This window comes from Strongylocentrotus purpuratus, unplaced genomic scaffold (assembly GCF_000002235.5).
Source record: "Strongylocentrotus purpuratus isolate Spur 01 unplaced genomic scaffold, Spur_5.0 spur5_scaffold_20, whole genome shotgun sequence".
Classification (NCBI taxonomy): Eukaryota; Metazoa; Echinodermata; class Echinoidea; order Camarodonta; family Strongylocentrotidae; genus Strongylocentrotus; species Strongylocentrotus purpuratus.
Window position 1 is genome coordinate 41,904,076 of NW_022145606.1, and position 19,158 is coordinate 41,923,233.

At 39.9% G+C, this 19,158-nt stretch overlaps 1 protein-coding gene across 3 annotated transcripts in view; it reads right to left on the bottom strand.

Moving 5' to 3' along the window:
* The window catches only part of LOC581393 (enolase-phosphatase E1), an 83,654-nt gene that overhangs the window by 11,554 nt on the left and 52,942 nt on the right, over positions 1-19,158 (bottom strand). For all 3 annotated transcript variants that reach the window (XM_030993370.1, XM_030993371.1, XM_030993372.1), the window contains one exon: positions 3,274-3,313. In XM_030993370.1, the coding sequence (XP_030849230.1) occupies positions 3,274-3,313 (40 nt within the window). The remainder of the gene's footprint in view (positions 1-3,273; positions 3,314-19,158) is intronic.

The window sequence follows — 19,158 nt, forward strand, 5'->3', positions numbered from 1 at the left end:
AAATAATATCCACCTGCCACATTGTACTCATCATGGCATAGATATACAAAGGATCCAATATTATTGAACTATTTCCAGTGAAAGATTAATCTATACTTGTCTTAACCATCTGACTGCCAAATTCTCTCTTTCACATAGACTTAATATACGAGCCACCGGGTTCAAGAAGGCAATGGGTAAATTAACAGGGTTGACATGGAGCTAATGAAGATCAGATTTTTTTTCTTTTTTTTTCAAAAATATGTATTGAAAACAAATCTCATTCATAATAATAATAAAACATGATAATAATAGTAATAATAACATGTTCATATAGACACAGAATATGTATAATAAAAATAAAGTGTAATAGTTAACTCATCAGCAATAAAAAAAAAAATTGAAATTTTGCAGAGCCATTGCACTGAATAAAGCAAGCCTTCCGTCAATCGGTGCCTATTATTTTCAGCAAAAAATGTAGGGCAAACAAGCAACCTTGGGGTGAGATAGGGAAGATAGCAAATGATTAAGTGTGAACAACAACCATCTTCAGTTCTGAATCTATCCATTTCTAGCAGTGAAAAAAAATACACGGGGGCTCGGGCGAATTAGCCCCCGAAATGCCAAAAAGAACCCCAGAAAGTCATAAAAGAGCCCAACAAAATTTGCATAGAGTTCAATGCTAAACGAATCAAAGAGTGTTAGTTTCATCCAAGCAAGGTTGAAAAGTAGCCCCCAAAATTTGTTGAATAATTTTTTCCCTGCAGTCAAGTAGAAGACAACGGTTCAAACACCAAGAATGTGGAGCATCAAAGCAGAGGTGACTTGAATAATCATTAAAAAAAAAAAATCATGGTGAAGAAGGGAATTGTCAAGAATCAATAGCTCTACGGCCTGCAGCAGGGAGCTATACTGGGCACAACAAGACTCATTAGGAAATCACTCGGGACAGTAGAACCATAGAGTATAGTTTAAAGGTGGATTTGGTAGCATTTGGTGCTGTTTGTTATAGCCCCACTGTACTACTTGTAGCTACTTGCTCCCTCTATATAGCAAACAATGCCTAAGCGATGCCTGTTGGTCCCCAATGATCCTCTTTTTCTTATGTTAATTGAGAGCCGAGTTGATGAGATAGCCACCTGTCAGTGACCACGCTGTGTGGTCTTATCCCTCTTGGCCAAACTAGTACAGACTGGCTTTAAAGCAAAGTCTTTCAGGAAAAAAATACAGACTTTATCCTGTTTTGCTGAATGACAATAATAATGATAATAATATTGGATATTTGTGTAGCGCACATATCCACCATGCATGGTGCTCAAGGCGCTCCAATAATACAGTGGCTCTGCTAGGCTACCAACTTCAGTGTTCACAGCATTCAAGGAATTCCTTCCTACCGGTACCCATTTAATACCTGGGTGGAGAATGGCAAATGTAGATTAATGTCTTGCTATAGGACACAAGTGCAGCAGCGAGACTCTAACCACGAACCCTGCGATCCACAGTCCAAAGATGTAGCCAATTGATCATGCATCAGAACTCAGATGTACAAATACATACTTCTTTAATAGACTGAGCTGCTCAGATAAATGGGATGCTCTTTGCGATGTCCAATAGTCGAGAAGTGAGAACAGCTGCACCCTCTCTGCAAACCACTCTGAGAGTGATATCTTGGATGATGTTCGGCAGCGTTGATAAGCTATAAAAGGGTACGACTACAATTCAAAAGGACAGAAGCCTTTCACCGACAAAATACCGAGCTAATATGAGCTCCCTACCAGATTAGAAGAGCAAGCTTAATGATACCCGACACATCGATCCCATTATCCAGTATTTTGATAACACGCATCATTGCAATCGTGATCATTTTTCTAATAACTATCACCTAAGAGGATTATCTCTCATATCAACCAGGAGCTTCATCACAAGAATTTAAGGGAAATTGTTTTGACAGAAGTATTGAATCTGATGTGATTCCACGATCACTGAAGCATCACCTATATCTTCTTCCAGAATTCAAAGAGCCGTACCGGTATCCATACATAAATGTAAACATTGAATGCAGGATAAGTGTGATTTACAGCTTTTCAGCTCCTGTATAACTGACTTTTACTCTTTTCACACTGGTTTTGCTTAACCCCGTACTTTGCTTAGCCCCGTACTATCCTTAACCCCAGACTATTTTTTTGGCTTTTCACACTCGCTGTTTTTAGTCCCGTACTAGCGCCTATTCCGGAATAAGAAAATTCCCGCTGTTCTCACTGCATTTCGTTAACCCCGGATATCGTGTATGTTATGATAGGACATACTTCGCATCTGGCCAGCTGCGATACACTCCATTGCGTAGTACCGGACTATTTTTCGTTTCTGTTCTCATTCATTTGCTTAGCACCGCAATTGCGGGGTTAGCAGGAGTTAGCACCACAATTGCGGAGTTAGCCCTGCTATTTTGCAGGGTTAGTTAACCCCGTACTATAGGTGGGGTTAGCCAACTTTAGCCCACTTTGGTAAAAACCAGTCTGAACAGAAAGTGGAATAGGCTTAACCCCGTACTATAGGTGGGGCTAAGACCCCCCCTTAACCCCACCTATAGTACGGGGATAAGCAAAATATTGCCAGTGTGAAAACAGTATTTTACTAATAGGCCTAGGGTGGTATTCTCGAAAGCGGAGTAACTTCAGTCCATGGTTGGAATGCCAAGTGTCCATATGAATATATTTTTGAATAATTTGATATGTCCCTAAATCACCATGATAACATAATTATTTCATAGTTATATTGTTGTTTATTAATTATGTTATTACATTTTATTTCAATAAAGTGACAGATTAAATTATTCAAAAATGTATTCAAATGGACACTTGGCATTCCATACTTAGTTGGAGGATTAAACCATGAACCAAAGTTAGTCTGCTTTCCTCTGCCTCCCTTGCATATTAATAAGAATTATTATTAAAGAGAACGAGTACAAGAAGATAGACCTGGAAGCTCGACTGCTGTCTCAGCATTTTTCCAGTATTTGCGGTAAAGGTAAAGTAAAGAATACCACCCCTAGAGTATAACCTGTGTATACAGACAGGAAGAGGTGGAATGCTAGACAGCTTGTTTTAGGTTTCAATTGGAAATCAAGTCTAAGGGAAACAAGGCAACAACTCGAAAGAGTGGATTTCAGTATATTTCAAAATTTCAAAATGCAAACATGAAACGCCGAAAAAGATGCCAAAAATCGCTTGAACGCACCCTAAAAGGAGACGTTATACTGCGATGTAAACATGTACTTTCAATCATTATACATACCTTCTGTCTGCGTTGATGGAATCTGTGTTGTCGGCCAAATCTGAAGAAAGAAAAGAAGAGTAGATTTCATTTAGAAAACATAAAACTCCTCCCAGTTTGGTACAAATGACAAAGAGAAATGATGATTAAACCGACCAATGCTCAACATGTGCTTGAATTGCACACGATTGAATCACACAACTCAATATGTCAATCCTCTTAAAATATTTATGAGCCCTATTTCATGAAACTTGTTATCGGTAACAAGTTACAATAACTGTTTTAAAGCTTATCTGCCGTAGTGTACAGGAGGGATTAGACTGCCCTGCAAGGTCACTGGACAGGTGGTTATCTCATCAACTCAGCTCTCAGTTAACATAAGAAAAAGAGGATCATGGGGGACCAATGGTCACCGATTAGGCACTGTTTTTATATAGAGGGCGCAAGTAGCTACAAGTAGTGCAGTGGGCCTTTAAGCTACTGAAATCGTTGTATTTGATTGGTTGAGAGCAAATTTGGTTTCAAAGGTGAGAAAATGGAGAGTCAAATGCATAGAAGGAGATAAACACGCCTTTGGTGAAAGAGCTTTCTCGGCTACAGCTAACTTTCGGTGGAACAAGTTATACAACATCATTAGCGAGATTCAACTCCAAGTTGAATTCATACCTTTTTTTTAGCAATGGTCGACTGAAGGATATTACACTTATTGAGACTCTTATTGCTTATCTATTCTCCCTTGTGCACCTCAGAATAAAAGTCCTAGGCAGATGGCTATCAATATTATTATCATTATGATTATGATTATAATGATGCTGTTTGAGCGCTGAGCACAATAGTATTAGTAGCAAGAAAATTGTTTCGGGCTGTGAGAGGATTTCAGGCTGAGCACAATAGCATGAAAAAGATGACTTTGCCCCATTCAATGTCTATGTCACTGGCTATGGCTATGAAGTCCTTTTATCGGTGAGGGTGACGATGTGAGGGTGCTGATCGGAGGATGGGCACAATAGTACGAAAAGGATAGCTTTGCTCTGCCCAATGATTTCCTTGGCTTTCTGCAAAAATGACACCCCAGCATTGTCAATGGCTGTGAAGTCCTTTTAACGGTGAGGGTGACGATGTGAGGGTAATGATCGGAGGATGGGCACAATAGTACGATGACAATGGATTTGATGCTCCTCAACGGTGTGGAGTATAATGATGATGGCACTGGTGCTGTTCAATGACTCTTGCTTGACTGGAGCAGCGATCGTATGGAGCACGCTCAGGAGATGTCTTTGTGTCTGGCAGCAAACGATTGCTCTTCCAGCAGACAGCCAGACAATGCATTGCATAAGGTCATGTGATAGGGGCTCGTTCAGATTTGACGCGGTAAATCCCTCAGCGTTTTTTTTTATCATTGAAACATGATGTTAATAGATATACCGGTACACTTCACAGTTCTATATCTTACAGTGAATACCTAAGCACAAGTCCTTCATTACCTGCAGGTGCCATTCATTTACACATAATAAAAACGGGGCCACTTTTCTTGCGGTGGTTTACTACAACACATTTGAACAAGCCTCTAGGGGTGGGTGCGAATACTACCATAGTCTACTGGGGCCATTCAGACGGCAGGAAAGTTATACATTATACAGCAGAAGGGGCATACACAAAATGGGCATCGGCGCATTAGGAAACATCGTGCAAAGGAAATAGTTTTGAAGAGGCAGGTTGACATGATAGCTGGCCAATCAGAAAAGCATGCTCAAAATAAGCCACACCCACTTTCACATTTTTCGCACTTTACAACATTCAGGCAAGAACGGGAACCTAGTCTTAATATCAGATTTGGGTTTGAAACAGCGTTGACACATACGTTTCATTTCGTATATACTTATATGATGATCAGACTATAAACAAATTGTAAGTTAACAAATAGCTTTGCCATACTCTGGGTGCATTTATCAGCCTTTACCACTCAGAATCTATAGATACACATCGAACCCCACTATACGAACGTGATTTGAGGGATGGCGTGATTATCAACTCGTCACGATTTGAAATAAAGGCCTTGTCTCTGCGCAACTCTTTGCGCCATTTGACACGGGAAGCAGAGAGTTGCTCGGAGGTCAACTAAGGCACAGCACATGGCGCACGCTATTCCTCCGAACCGGAAATTAGCGTGGGAAGGTCCGAAATGTATGTGTGTTTCAAAACAGCTTTGCGTTAATCATCTCACAGAAACGTGATTCTGGCTCATTTTCACATTCAAAACACACTTTTTCAGCATTTCAAATTCCAATATACCCATATCTAAAGACGCTTGAAAAACAGGCTTCCGTTAATCACCATGCAAATTTGCCTGAAACACGTTTCAAAAGGCAGATTCTAGGCCAGAAAAGGGATGATAAACGCACCCTCTGTTGCAATCTGAATGGGGCGGCTCTCAGGATGGCTTCTTGCGCATTGAATCTGGAAATGTTGCTTTGTCTGCATTCTTTCATTCGATGGGATTGTTAGAAGATGAAAAGCATCTGGGGGGTGTTTCACAAAACTTGTCATCAGTGACAAATGACAGTTTTTGTTATAAGCTATTGAAATCCTTGCTTCTGATTGGTTATCAGCAGATGTGACACTGATTTTTGTCATTTGTCATTGAAAAAAGGCTTTGTGAAACGGGTCCCTGATTGAAAATCCTTGCTCTAATGATGAGTCAGAGACCTATCTTTGTCTTTCTCTGAAAGGGTATTTTATCTCTATCTCTCTTTCTCTTTCCTATCCCCCCCCCCCCCCTTTGTCTGCTCTGTACTCCTTCTGTCACTCTCTCTCTCCTTTCCTTCTCTATCTCTCTTCTTTCTAGTCTCTCTCTCTCTCTCTCTCTGCTTTGTACCCCTCCCGTCACTCTTTCTCTCTTATTCTCTATCTCTCCTCTTTCTAGTCTCTGCTCTATACCCCTCCCGTCACACTGTCTTTCTCTCTCTCCTTCCCTTCTTTATCTCACCTCTTTCCAGTTTCTACCCCCCCCCCCCCCTTTTTCTCTCTCTCTTTCCTTCTGTATCTCTCCTCTCTCTGGTCTCTAACTTCTCTCTCTCTCTCTCTCTCTCTATCTCTATCTCTCCCTCCCTTTCTCTTGTATTCCTCTCATTCCCCTAGAAATTAAAGGGGAAGTCCACCCTGATAATAAGTTGGTTTTATAGAATTGGAAAAATGAGATGAACAAGTCAGTTGTAGTCTAGATTCCTAGTAATCTGGGTAGCATCTTGGGAGACTGATGCACAAAATATGAAAGTTACAACATTTTGAGGTTTGATCAATCAAACACAAATTGGCAACTCTGTAATGTATCATGCGAGGTCCCCTCCCATTTGCTCAGTTCTTTTCTTTTTTTTATTAAATCACAATTTCTATTATCCCTCAAGGAAATTTTTCATTCATACATCACCCTAAATAAAATTGTTGGAGACAACCCCTGTATGGAAAAATCTACTCCGCCATCAATAAGGAAGAAGATGAAAGTTGATGAAATGTGTATGCAAAGAAAAATCAAGGGAGCTAGAGGATGACGAGATCAAGTTTATATCTTAAAGGGGGTGAAGCCTGATGAGACTACGTGTCTTTCCCGTGGCCTGACTTTGGGCAAATCAGGTTTATAGCGTTAGGAGAACTTTGGTCTGTTTCGCGTACGCTAGCGCGAGCTGACCGTTAATTTATTATTCGTTCATGTGCAGTTGTCCAAAAGCAGTCGTAGATGGCGTTAACCAGTATTTACCATGCTACACTCCCCCTTTAAGTACAATTATTTTCCAGTAACCCTTCACTGCGCCATTATTCCTTTTTCTAATTCTTTGTATTTGAAGGTATCTTACCTATAGCATTTCAGTGTCACCTTTTAGTGACGTTTTATTACTTAATTTTGATCCAGAATGCTGTGGATTGTAAATCTACACGACCAGAAAGTGCACAAATCACTGGGATACTGGGCCCTGTTACATAAAACATGTTATCAGTAACAAGTTAAAAGCTACTGAAATCATGGCATCTGATTGGCTGAAAGCAAATTTGTCATAGAAATTCAGCAGTTGCTATAGATAACAAGTTTTTATGAAACTGGCCCCAGGACTCCCTTTCTGTTGCTCGACATTGTGCCATTCATGAATAAGAGCTATATAATCAAATATGATCATGGAAATCTGTGAATTGGCAACGCAGACTCGCAGAGTGAAATTTATCATAACAATTTTTGTGTACAAATTGGCGATTTCTTTGATGATTTTTTGTTAAATGTTTCATTCACACCATTTCATTTGATATACATTTTTTTTTTCATGAGAGAGTGGAAGATACAAATAATTGTTGCCAACTTGAGGAGTTTGTCATGTAGACTAGTTGTTGGCCATGAAAGGGTCTCATTAATAAATAGCCCCTGGGCTATTTTTGTCTGTCTATGAATTCCTATCATTGCTAGTGTGGGCTTGTGTGGATATGACTATGACTATGACTAAGAAAGCAATTAGGTTCTCGGAAACGACATTCTTGATATGGTGTTTATTAATGGAGTCAGATATTTCTTGATAATCATACTCCTACTCCTCCTACTCCTCCTCCTCCTCCTCCACAACATCACCACCATAATCAGCATATCTGCCCTTATCAACACCAGCAAAAACATCGACATTGCTGCCATCATCATCTCCATTCTCAACCAACATCACCATTATAATGACCAAAACATCATCACCACTACCATGTTTCATCACTATTAATCATTGCTGTCCATAAGTTAGAAAAAGAAATTTCATGAGAGCATTTCAAAGGATTTGTGAAGTTTGAAAATTCTGTCAATCATGGCCAAGCTTGCATCCATGGATACAGATACTTGGTATCATCACTTGCATTTTATAAACTCATATGATTTATATTGATAAGCCTCCTCAGAGTCCTCAATGAGACAACATCACTCGACATTTATCCTCCCATCATCATTTCCCTCTCATCACATTCTCTAAGTTCTTCCTCTCTCATCGTCATCTACCGGTATTCCCTCTTTCCCCCCTCCTCCCCCCCCCCCCTCTCTCTCTCTCCTCTTTCTCTCCCTCTCTCCTTTTTCCCTTCTCGCATTGCCTAATTCTCTCTCTCTCCTCTCTCGCTCTGCCAAATTCTCTCCCCCCCTCCTCTCTCTCCCTCCTCTTACCTCTCTCCCTTCCCTCTCTTCTCCCTCTATCTCCCTCTATCTCTCTCCCTCCCTCTCCTCCCTCTCTCTCTCCTCTTTCTCCTCTCTTCTCTCTCTCTCCCTCCTCTCCCCCTCTTCCTCCTCTCTCTCTCCTCTCCCTTTCCCTCCTCTCTCTCTTCCCTCCTCTCACTCTCTCTCTCCTCTCTCTGTCTTTCCTCTCCCTCTCCCCTCTCCCCAATTCTCTCCCTCCCACCCTCCCTCCTCTTTCTCATCCTAATACTATTAAGACATCATCTCCCCACCCATCTCATCACCTCTCTAATACCCGGAGGTGATGCGATCCGGTATCACCTGAGCACCATTCCTATCAACACCGTTACACAGTATGCAGTATCCTCGTGCCACCTCTCCTCATCCACTTTGCAACTCCATCACAAAGAAGTGGTGGTTATTCCCCCCCCCTCTCTCTCTCTCTCTCCCTCTCTCTCTCTACCTCTCTCTCTCTCTACCTCTCTACCTCTCTCTCTCTCTCTCTCTCTCTCTTCCTCTCTCTCTCTCTCTCTAACGCCCGGCTGGAATGCTCCCCAGGGGGTGGAGATTGTGCACACAGTGTGTGCGGGCAAGCACTGAATCCAACGACCGGGGTAATAGTATATTTGTAAACCGCTTAGAGACATTTGTATTAAGCGCTATATAAAAATTAAATATTATTGTTATTTCTATCTTTCTCTTACAGACTCTCTCCCTCTCTTTCTCTCTACTGCTAAGGAAGCAGGTGTATGCTTGTTAGTAAGCAACCAGAGGACCGACGGCTTGACGTCCTCTCCGAGGGATCTGGTATTGAGGATTAATGCCTTACCAAAGGGCACTAGCGCATCGCCTTGGTTTTAAAGCAGTGGTGGTTGTTAATACCTGACTGCTAAGGAAGTAGGTGTGTGCTTGCTAGTAAGCAACCAGAGGACCAGCGGCTTTACACCCTCTCTGAGGGACCTGGTATTGAGGATTAATGCCTTACCAAAGTGATCCAACCTTTGTAATGGGTCAATTTTTCAACAATCAGAAAATTAGGTGAACCAGAATAACGGAAGCTTTATACAAATCTGACCAATAAGAAAGTCATAAGTGTTTGAAATATGAGATCACTATTTCTATGCAAATCTCAAATTGGCGATTTGGTCCGTGGATCCTGACATGTGCACAGATCACTCTCTTGCTTGTTATGTACAAAAAATACAATTAATTTCTGTTTTTCTACTAACCCCTTTTTCCCTCCGGCACTACTCAACATAAATTATGGATAGCATATCATTACTGTATAAGTCATCCTGAGTCATACATTTTAAAGACAAAAAACTATGCTTAATCATTTTGTCTGTTGGAGCAATGGGAAAGTTGCATGCCATTACATAACAGTGAAATTACTGATTCAGGCAATTCAAAATCGTCATGATATCTTTACTGATTACAATTTTCATAAATACATAACTTTCTCATCTTGTGTCTGTTTTTATTGAAAATTTCACCAGTCAGTGTGCTTCTCTGATTTTTCCGCTTTTAATAAGAATAGTTTGCAGTTGAGGATTTTTGTTCCTGCAACCCCCCCCCCCCCCCCCCCCCCCCCCCAAACAACAATAATCATCTGTTCTTGTGAGCTTTTGGGGGATTGGTGTTGTAGGAGTGCAATTTACTAACAGTAATGTTTCTACCATTCATCTATTTCCCATCAATTTGTTTACCTGAGAATGACTACGGGGGCGGTTTCACAAAACTTGTCATCAGTGACAAATGACAGTTTTTGTTATAAGCTACTGAAATCCTTGCTTCTGATTGGTCATCAGCAGCTTTGTCACAGATTGTTATCATTTGTCATTGAAAAAAGGCTTTGTGAAATAGGCCGAAGCTTTTCAGGAACTCTCCAGAGCTGATTTCAAACACCTTACATGGTTTATCTTTTGAGCTTGAAATAGATTGTACAAAACTCCCCATCACATGTTCGTGATATGGATCTTTGTGGCAGCGGTGCCACTGCCCCCAATCACACTGGCAAATACCTTCACTGATGACCTTTGACATAATACAGTCAATGTTACAGAGCTAGAGAAAGAGAGAGGAAAGGAGAGAGGAAAGGAGAGAGGAAAGGAGAGAGAGAGAGAAAGAGAGAGGAAAGGAGAGATCGTTTCAAAAGAACGAGAGAGAGAGAGAGAGATAGCGAGAGACAGAGGTAGAAAGAGAAGAGAGGTAAGGAGAAAGAGGGGAAAAGAGAACAAAAGAGACAGAGAGAGAAAAGAAGAAAGAGTGAGAAAGAAGAAAGAGTGAGGAGGAAGAGAAAGAGAGTGAGAAAAAGAGGGGGAATGAGAGAGGGAGAGAAGAGAGAGTGAGTGACTACAAAGAAAAGGAGTAACAGAGAAATTTAAAGAGAAAGAGGGAAGGGAAAAAAGAGAGTCAGAGAAAGAGAGAGAAAGAAAGAGAGAGTAAGAGTACCAATGTTGTCTAGACTCCAGAGTCTAGAGTATTTCCTTGTATTTCCAATTTTCTTACCAGATGAGCAGAAAATTCACCAGTCGTTCAAAGCCTCTCTTTTCCTCCTCAAACAGTTATTATATTTCCATTCAATGTCTACCGCTTCCCAGGGAGAAATACTTTGAGAGTCGCAGCATGTCTTGAATCACACTTGTTCCCTTTGATGGAGAAGCATGAATTGAGAGGGGAGAAGCACCAAAGATTGAAAGAATGGGAGAACTCGTGGCAGGTATAGCTTACAGAGTGAGCATCTTCCCAACTAGAAACCAGATGAAGAACAAGCTCCGAACAGGTCTTGAAAACATGCGAGAGACTGGTCCTTAATACCTAGGCAACACCAGACAAAACAACGTAAAAACCACTAAATTGTCCTCAGAGTGAAGATATAACATCACTTTTATCAGACTGAGAGAGAGACACCTCCTGGCTACGCTGTTATGGAGGAGGCATGCAGCTTTGCTCACAAAATGAATGTGAATTCAAGATATTTCAATTCGTGGGAGCTCATATAACAGTGAAGGGAGTTGGTGCATAGATTGCCACTGGCTCTGTGTGTGTGTGTGTGTGTGTGTTGCAGCACAATCAGGATAGTCTGCGAGCGCAGACCTTTTGTAATTTGTTTAGCTCAACAGAAAAAGAGGATCATGGGGGACCAACAGGCACCGCTTAGGCATTGTTTTCTATATAGAGGGAGCAAGTAGCCACAAGTAGTACAGTGGTGCTTTAATAGTAGTTGTATATTTGGGTTGGATTCCCCTTTAAGCTTCTGTGGACACATCCATAGACTTCTAGCACTATTATAGGCTCTGCTTAAGGCTTCAGGAATTGTGGTAATTTGCCAAATCAGGGTCTGTGCTCACAGACTACTAGGACTGATCAAATCTAGCCTAACTACCAGGTTTTTTTCTTTCTTTTTCACTAAAATCAAAGGGGAAATTTACCCTGATATTGAGTTTGCTTCAATAGAAGCAAAAAGTTGAGGAGAAGTGGTCAGCGCTAGTTTGAGCAAAAAACAAATATTAAAAGTTATGAATTTCGAATGTGCGATCAATCAAACACAAATTGGCAACTCTGCGACATATAGATACCTCCCATTTACCCTGTAATTTAAAAAGATTTCCCATCAGAAAAAAAAAATTTCAATCATACATTCAGCCTAAATACAATCATTGCACATTATGTTTATAGTACAAAACAAATCTAGTCCCTCATTAATATCTAAAAAAATGAAAGTTTATTAATTTCTATCCATAGAAAATTGGAGAGGACATCGCAAGATTTGTCAGTGTTGCCAATTTGTGTTTCACTGATGACGACTTTAAAAAATTAATCACTGTCCTATTTTCAGTTGGATATTGCTCAAACTTTGACTACCTTTCACTAACACACTGTCAGGATGGACTTCCCCTTTAAAGGGATCCGGTAACTTTGTCTCAGATTCTGAAACAAAATTCTGGATTTAGCTCATGATACAATGATAATTATAAACCTTTAGGTCATTCAGGAACCCCATGACTTTTACAAGCCGATCGTCTGTCTGATTATCAAGATATTTATGATTGGAATAACAAATTTTGAAAACCGTTCGCCTGACGGTTTTCATAACACTACAGTCTATTAGGGAAAACGAGTATGGTAAAACCGGTCACTCAAAGATTTTTACTTTTTGAGGCACTTCATGATCATTTTGAAGCACAATTTTTTTAGGACTTCAATATTACAACATATCACAGACACTGATAACACGTAGGGCCGGGCATCTCAGATTTAACATTGTTAAACGATCCCTTTAAATGCCTCATGACAATTTCATTCACCTGTTCATCAAAATGCAAACTGAATACATGACATATAGTTAGGTAAGGCAGGCCATAAGGTTTGTCCGACCTAGCAACAACTAAGGTATGCGATTTTCAATCTATTGAAATACGAGTATTCGCCACACCGGAAAGTAAAAATAGCTCGTGGATCGGTAAATGTTTCAAATACATTTTGAAATGGGTCTATTATCTTTAAGGGTATAGACCAGTTCTGGTCATGCGATTGCATTAATTGTGAAAGAAACGTTGTGGAATCGATCAGAAAAGGTTGATCATCTAGCATATTATATTGGTGTTTACTGCAAGGTTCTGGAATCATCAAAATTATAAGAAATTTGGCCCATTCTTGGTAAAGTTACAAGCACTGTACAAAGAAAGATGTATAAGGGACTACCCTATATCTATCCAGTCCGGATAGATATAATAATTTACCAAATATATCAATTAGTAGGCGGTTTCCCAGCAAAATTTGTATGATCATGATTGGTAAGAAGAGCTTCAGTTTCATTTTTTGAGAGGGGGGCGTTTCTAAAACTGGTCTTTACCTTTAATGCACGACCCATGCAGTGCTCCATGCTCAGTGAATATGTACATGTATGGGAGGCTGCCATTGCATGGTTGTGCGAGCGCAGTCACACGAGGGCCTACCAAATTGACAGATGATGGAGAAGCCGTATAGACCGACCAGCTGTGCCAATGATCACACAGTGTAGATGAGAATACCACACCACGCACCAGGGGGTGTTTCACCAAGATCCTAAGTCAAACTTAACTCTAAGTTGAAATTAAAAAATCATGGAGAGCCATTTGTAGCCTTAAAATAAAATATATTCAAAAGCGAAAAAATCAAGTATTTCAGAATGTTTATAAATTCCACATCAAGAACATGAAATCTCCTTGATAATAGGAAATATGAATGATTTGAATCAACATTTTATGCCTTTTAAATAACTTTTACAAAATATTTTCATAGATTCCAACGGCTTTCTATAATTGTTAAGTCCAACTAAAGAGATAAGTTCAACTTAGGACCTTTGTGAAACACCCCCCAGGGCCCTGTTTCACAAAAGTGACAAATGACAGTTTCTGTTATAAGCTACTGAAATCCTTGCCTCTGATTGGTTATCAGTAGATTTGTCACTGATTGTTGTCATTTGTCATTGAAAAAAGGCTTTGTGGAACAGAGCCCTGGACAAACCACACCACTATCTAATACCGTTTTCATTTTCACTGCCGAAGAGGACTTTGACTCCGGAGCGATGTGTACCCACTCACCCCACACCAAAAATTGTGCTGGGACCTTTGCCATTAATGGTAACTTTGGAAACCACGAAAACCATGATCTGATTGGCTGTCGAGTGGTGTTGCCATGGTAGTTAAAGGTAAAGACCAGTTTCGGAAACGCCCCCCTCCCCCAAAAATGAAATGGAAGCAATATTACCAATCATGTGAAAGAATATGTTTTGACTAATACGTGATGATATTTTGCCCGGAAACTGCCTACTAATCAAGAAATTTGGTAAATTGTCATATCGATCCGGCCTGGACAGATATTGCGTAGTCCCATATACATCTTTCTGTGTACAGTGCTTGTAATTTTATTAAGACTGGGCCAAACTTCTTATCATTTTGATGATTCCAGAACCTTGCAGTACACATCTATACTTATATGCTAGATGATCAACCTTTTCTGATCGATTCCACAACGTTTCTTTCACAATGCAATCGCATGACCAGAACTGGTCTATACCTTTAAAGGTATAGACCATTTCATTTTTTGAAAGGGGGGCATTTCCGAAACTGGTCTTTACCTCTAATACTGACCGCAAAGTTACCATCAATGGTAACTTTTATTCCTCCTCTACGCCTATTATGAAATGGTTTGATAAATTTAGAAGGGGTGTGAATAATTGAGTTGTTAACTGTACATACATTTATAGAGACATATATATATTGAGTATTAGTATGTTTGCACAGGACTATATCTTGAAACTTGAGGGTTGCGAACCCTTGCAGTTTTACACAATAATTACTAGTTACAATACACAATAATAACTAGTTTTAAACTAACAGCTTAAAGGACAGGCTTTTTAACCAGAAGATCGCACAGGACATTACAGAGAGTTTAATTATAATTTGTTGAAAATTGTAATAAAAGTTCCATTATAAAAGACTTGTACATGTTTTCCCATAGACAACCTTCTCTTTCCCTTTCTTATTCTTTATGATACATATTTCTTTGTTAAACATTTGATTAATAAGCTGAAGATTAAATCAATTATTTTGAATTCATAACTCTAGTTGATGCTCTATTCTTAAGTCCCCCTTGGAGAGGGGATTAACAGCGAGAGGAGGAGGAGGGAAGAGGGAAAGAGATAAATTTGGCACATGTGCACACCATCATCATCATTTATTACAAGGGGTTCATTACTTTTGCGCCATGATGACACTCCATCAATCCACCTCTTCTTGTCTCGAGCATCCTCCTCATTTAGACCAACCTCACTGCTTTCTTTCTTCACTATATCTTTCCACGATATCCTCGCTCTTCCTTTCCCTCTTTATGCCGTCCACTTCCAGATCCCAAACTCTTTTCACAGGTTCATCATCTTGCCTTCACAAGACGTGACCCATCCATCTCAAGCCACTTCACTTTACCACCTCCACCAGTTTCTTCCAGACCCAATCTTTCCATAAGGCCATTTTCAAAAATATACATGTTTAGCCTCCCGCCGCTTCCTTTTTGAGGGCCGTCTCCTATTATTTATTTTATTTGTATTTTTATTAATTTTTAATTTTTAAATTTTTTTAATAATTTTTTTCTTCTTCAATGAATTAAATCATGAAAAACATACTGCTAAAATGATCTATTTCTGATTTAAACAAAAAGCAACAAAAAACACCGTCGGCCATCTTGAAAAATAGCCAGACTGTCAGGAAAAATGTACCGAGCGGCCATTTTGAGCGGCCATTTTGAAAAGGAAAAAAAAGGAGAATTCTCCCTTTTGTTGTGTACAAAATATATCTACTTCCTGTTTTTCTCCTAAGTGCCTTCTCACTTGGGGCACTACTCCAAATATATTACGGATAGTATATTAGGGGAGGTCCTCGAAAGAGAAAAGACCCTCCCACGTCATAAAAATATGAAAGTTCATTAAATTTTAGTCATTTTATGTGTTGGAAAAAATGGGGAAAGTTGTATGCCACTACATCACATTTACACTACAGATTTTGCCAAATTTCAGCTTTATCATTGCTTTTGCAATTTTTGTCGAATTTCCAATTATCTGCTCAGTCTCTAATTTTCTGGAAATTTTTCAGAGCAATTTGTGTTTAAGGGAGAAGGTTGAGTTCTGGGAAGAGGTGAAAAATAATTTGTGAGCATTACTCATTCTTATTATGCAAGTGTGGAAGAACATCAGTTAAGACATGTTCCCTGAAAAGCATGACTCTTCAAATGCCTTCATATTCTAAATATGCATGTAACGTCGTAAAAATCGGGGGACCGGCTTTTTACGCCACGTGTTCGTGTAGTCCCATATACATCTTTCTGTGCAAGTGTTTGTAACTTTACCAAGACTTGGCCAAATTTCTTATCATTTTGATGATTCCAGAACCTTGCAATACACACAAATTCTTATATGCTAGATGATCAACCTTTTCTGGTCGGTTCCACACCGTTTCTTTCACAATGCAATCGCATGACCAGAACTCAATTTCATCTTTAAGGTTGGCTTTACCTTTCCGTCGTTATGAAGGCACCACATTGACTACTGTCTGATTGGTACAGTAAATCAATTATGTATAGGCCTACTAATTAATCATGGCAATGTACTATTACAAAGTTACAATCGATCGTATCTCATTCAATCGATCGTAACTTTCCAATAAACAGTAACTTACAATTAATCTCACGTTACAGATATATATATTTTTAAAGATATTGATTGACACTTGACAGGGCGTTAAATATAACGTTCTTTGGACTACTGAAGGCAGTTATATTTTCCCAAGTGGTAACAAATGTGGTCACAGGGGAAAATATAACTCCCTACAGGTCGGAAGAATGTTAAATACCCCCTGCCAGTCAATATCTTTTATATTAGATACCAGTAGTCTTGGTTTGATATTGGACATTGGGGGGGGGGGGGTCCATTTCTTTTGAGAAAAACAAATTAGTGGGAAAAGTGAGAAGAAAAAAAGTGATGGAAAAGAACATTTTGAGAAGAAATAAGCATACATTCCTCCAGAGGGCGACATGCATTGATTGAAAATAAATTGATTTCATCAGCTGGTTAATATAACCAGAAAAAGAGACAGCCAGGGTTAGGGATCCCGTGACGAGCTCTGGACCAATCACGTCTGAGCTTTGTAATATACCTTTCTATGGATAACTAGGAAGTCGGATATGGAAGTACTTGCATGTGTGGGCGATTTATCTAAATGGTGTTCCACATAAAACATGGAGAATAGGCCTGTTTTCATCAGCTCGAGATTGCCAAAAATTTAACCTATTTTAACTATCCCGATCCCAAATTATCCCGCTAATTTGCGTCTTCACCAGCCCGAAGACTCACACTATGCGCGAATGCTGAGCAAAATATCTCGAGCTCGAACTCTAGTTTCGAGCCGATGAAGACGTGATTTGTAACTTCAGGCTTATAGTCCCAAATCAGAAATACCGGGCTATTTGGCAATCTCGAGCTGATGGAGACATACCTATTAGGCGTGTCTGCACTATCTCGAGATTGCCAAATATCCAGCTATTTGAATTATCCCGATCGCAAACTATCCAGCTTATTTGCGTCTTCATTAGACCGAAGTAGCAAATTAGCTGGATAGTTGGTCGGAATAATATCCCAAGATATCTCGGTCTAGTTTGCGGTTTTCCGTGTTTACTCGAGGTCAGTGGTTGCAAGGTCAGCGCTGAGCGGTATAGATCGCATGTGCGAACCGGAAATCGTTGTGCATGATGGGATCGGGATAATTGACTCCGTACTTCGGTCTAATGAAGACGGTCGCAAACTATCCCGCTAGTTCGGAAATAGAAGGATATTTTGCAAACTAGACCGAGATATCTTGGGATATTATCCCGACCAACTATCCAGCTAATTTGCCACTTCGGTCTAATGAAGACGCAAATAGCTGGATAGTTTCGATCGGGATAGTTCAAAATAGCTGGATATTTGGCAATCTCGAGATAGTGCAGACACGCCTAATGAGAACGTGACTCTTGACCCAAGCAGAATCAGCAGGGAGTATCCTTGACCTATTCATACCCGGCTAATAATACCACACTATCAATCACAACACAGGATTAAAGATAAAGTTGAGTTCTGGCCATGCTATTGCATTGTGAAGGAAACGTTGTGAAATCGATGAGAAAAAGTTGATCATGTAGCATAAGTATTGATGTGTTATACTGCAAGGTTCTGGAATCATCGAAATGATAAGAAATTTAGTCCAGTCTTGGTAAAAGTAACAAGCACTGTACGCAGAAAGATGTATATGGGACAACACAAGTCACAAACATGTGGCATAAAAATATGGTCCTCATTTTTAAGCTGTTACAAGTCATATTTAGAATGTGAAGGCATTTGAAGAGCCATGCCTTCCACACTTGCTTAGTAACAAAGAAAATGCTCACAAATTATTTGTCACCTCTCCTCAAAACTCAACCTCCTCTTTAAATACCTTCTACAGAATGATTCAACAAGAACTGCATGGCTATACTGACTTGCTGTGAAGCTGTACTGGTATAGTGGTTCATTCACTTGACTCTTGATCACTCCGAAGGTTGAGGGTTCAAATCCCAGGCACTAATATCCTTTGGCAAGACATTAATTAACAATTTCCACTCTCCACTCAGGTGTAAATAGGTCCCGATACGCCAGAGCGCTACATATTTGACCGTCAGGAATGACCGGGGTTATATTGTAGGTGCACCAGGAGCATATCAGAAGGTGACGGACATGTGCAGTATATATATATAAAAAGCCACCAATATTATTATTGCTGCTTTCATATTCACTGCCGCAGAGGATAAACCTGGGGGGTGTTTCACAAAGACTAAGATCAACTTTAAGTTGGACTTAACTATGACAGGCCATTCATGATTCATGCCACTTGCTCTTTATTATTATGATCTTCAATAATGAATTATCGAAAAGGTAACTTCTGTAGATTTGGGACGTACCTTGAGAGACCAATGCCAGTAAAAGGTGAGAGCAACCAGTGGCATGAACGGCCTGCCATAGTTAAGTCCAACTTAAAGTCGATCTTAGTCTTTGAGAAACACCCCCCTGAACAGTAGGGCTACCTAATCAATCTGCACCTGAAGCTGCGCTAGAGTTCATACCAGCTAGACTGTAGTTAGCAGGTATAAAACCCCTTCCTGTCATGGTGCGTAAC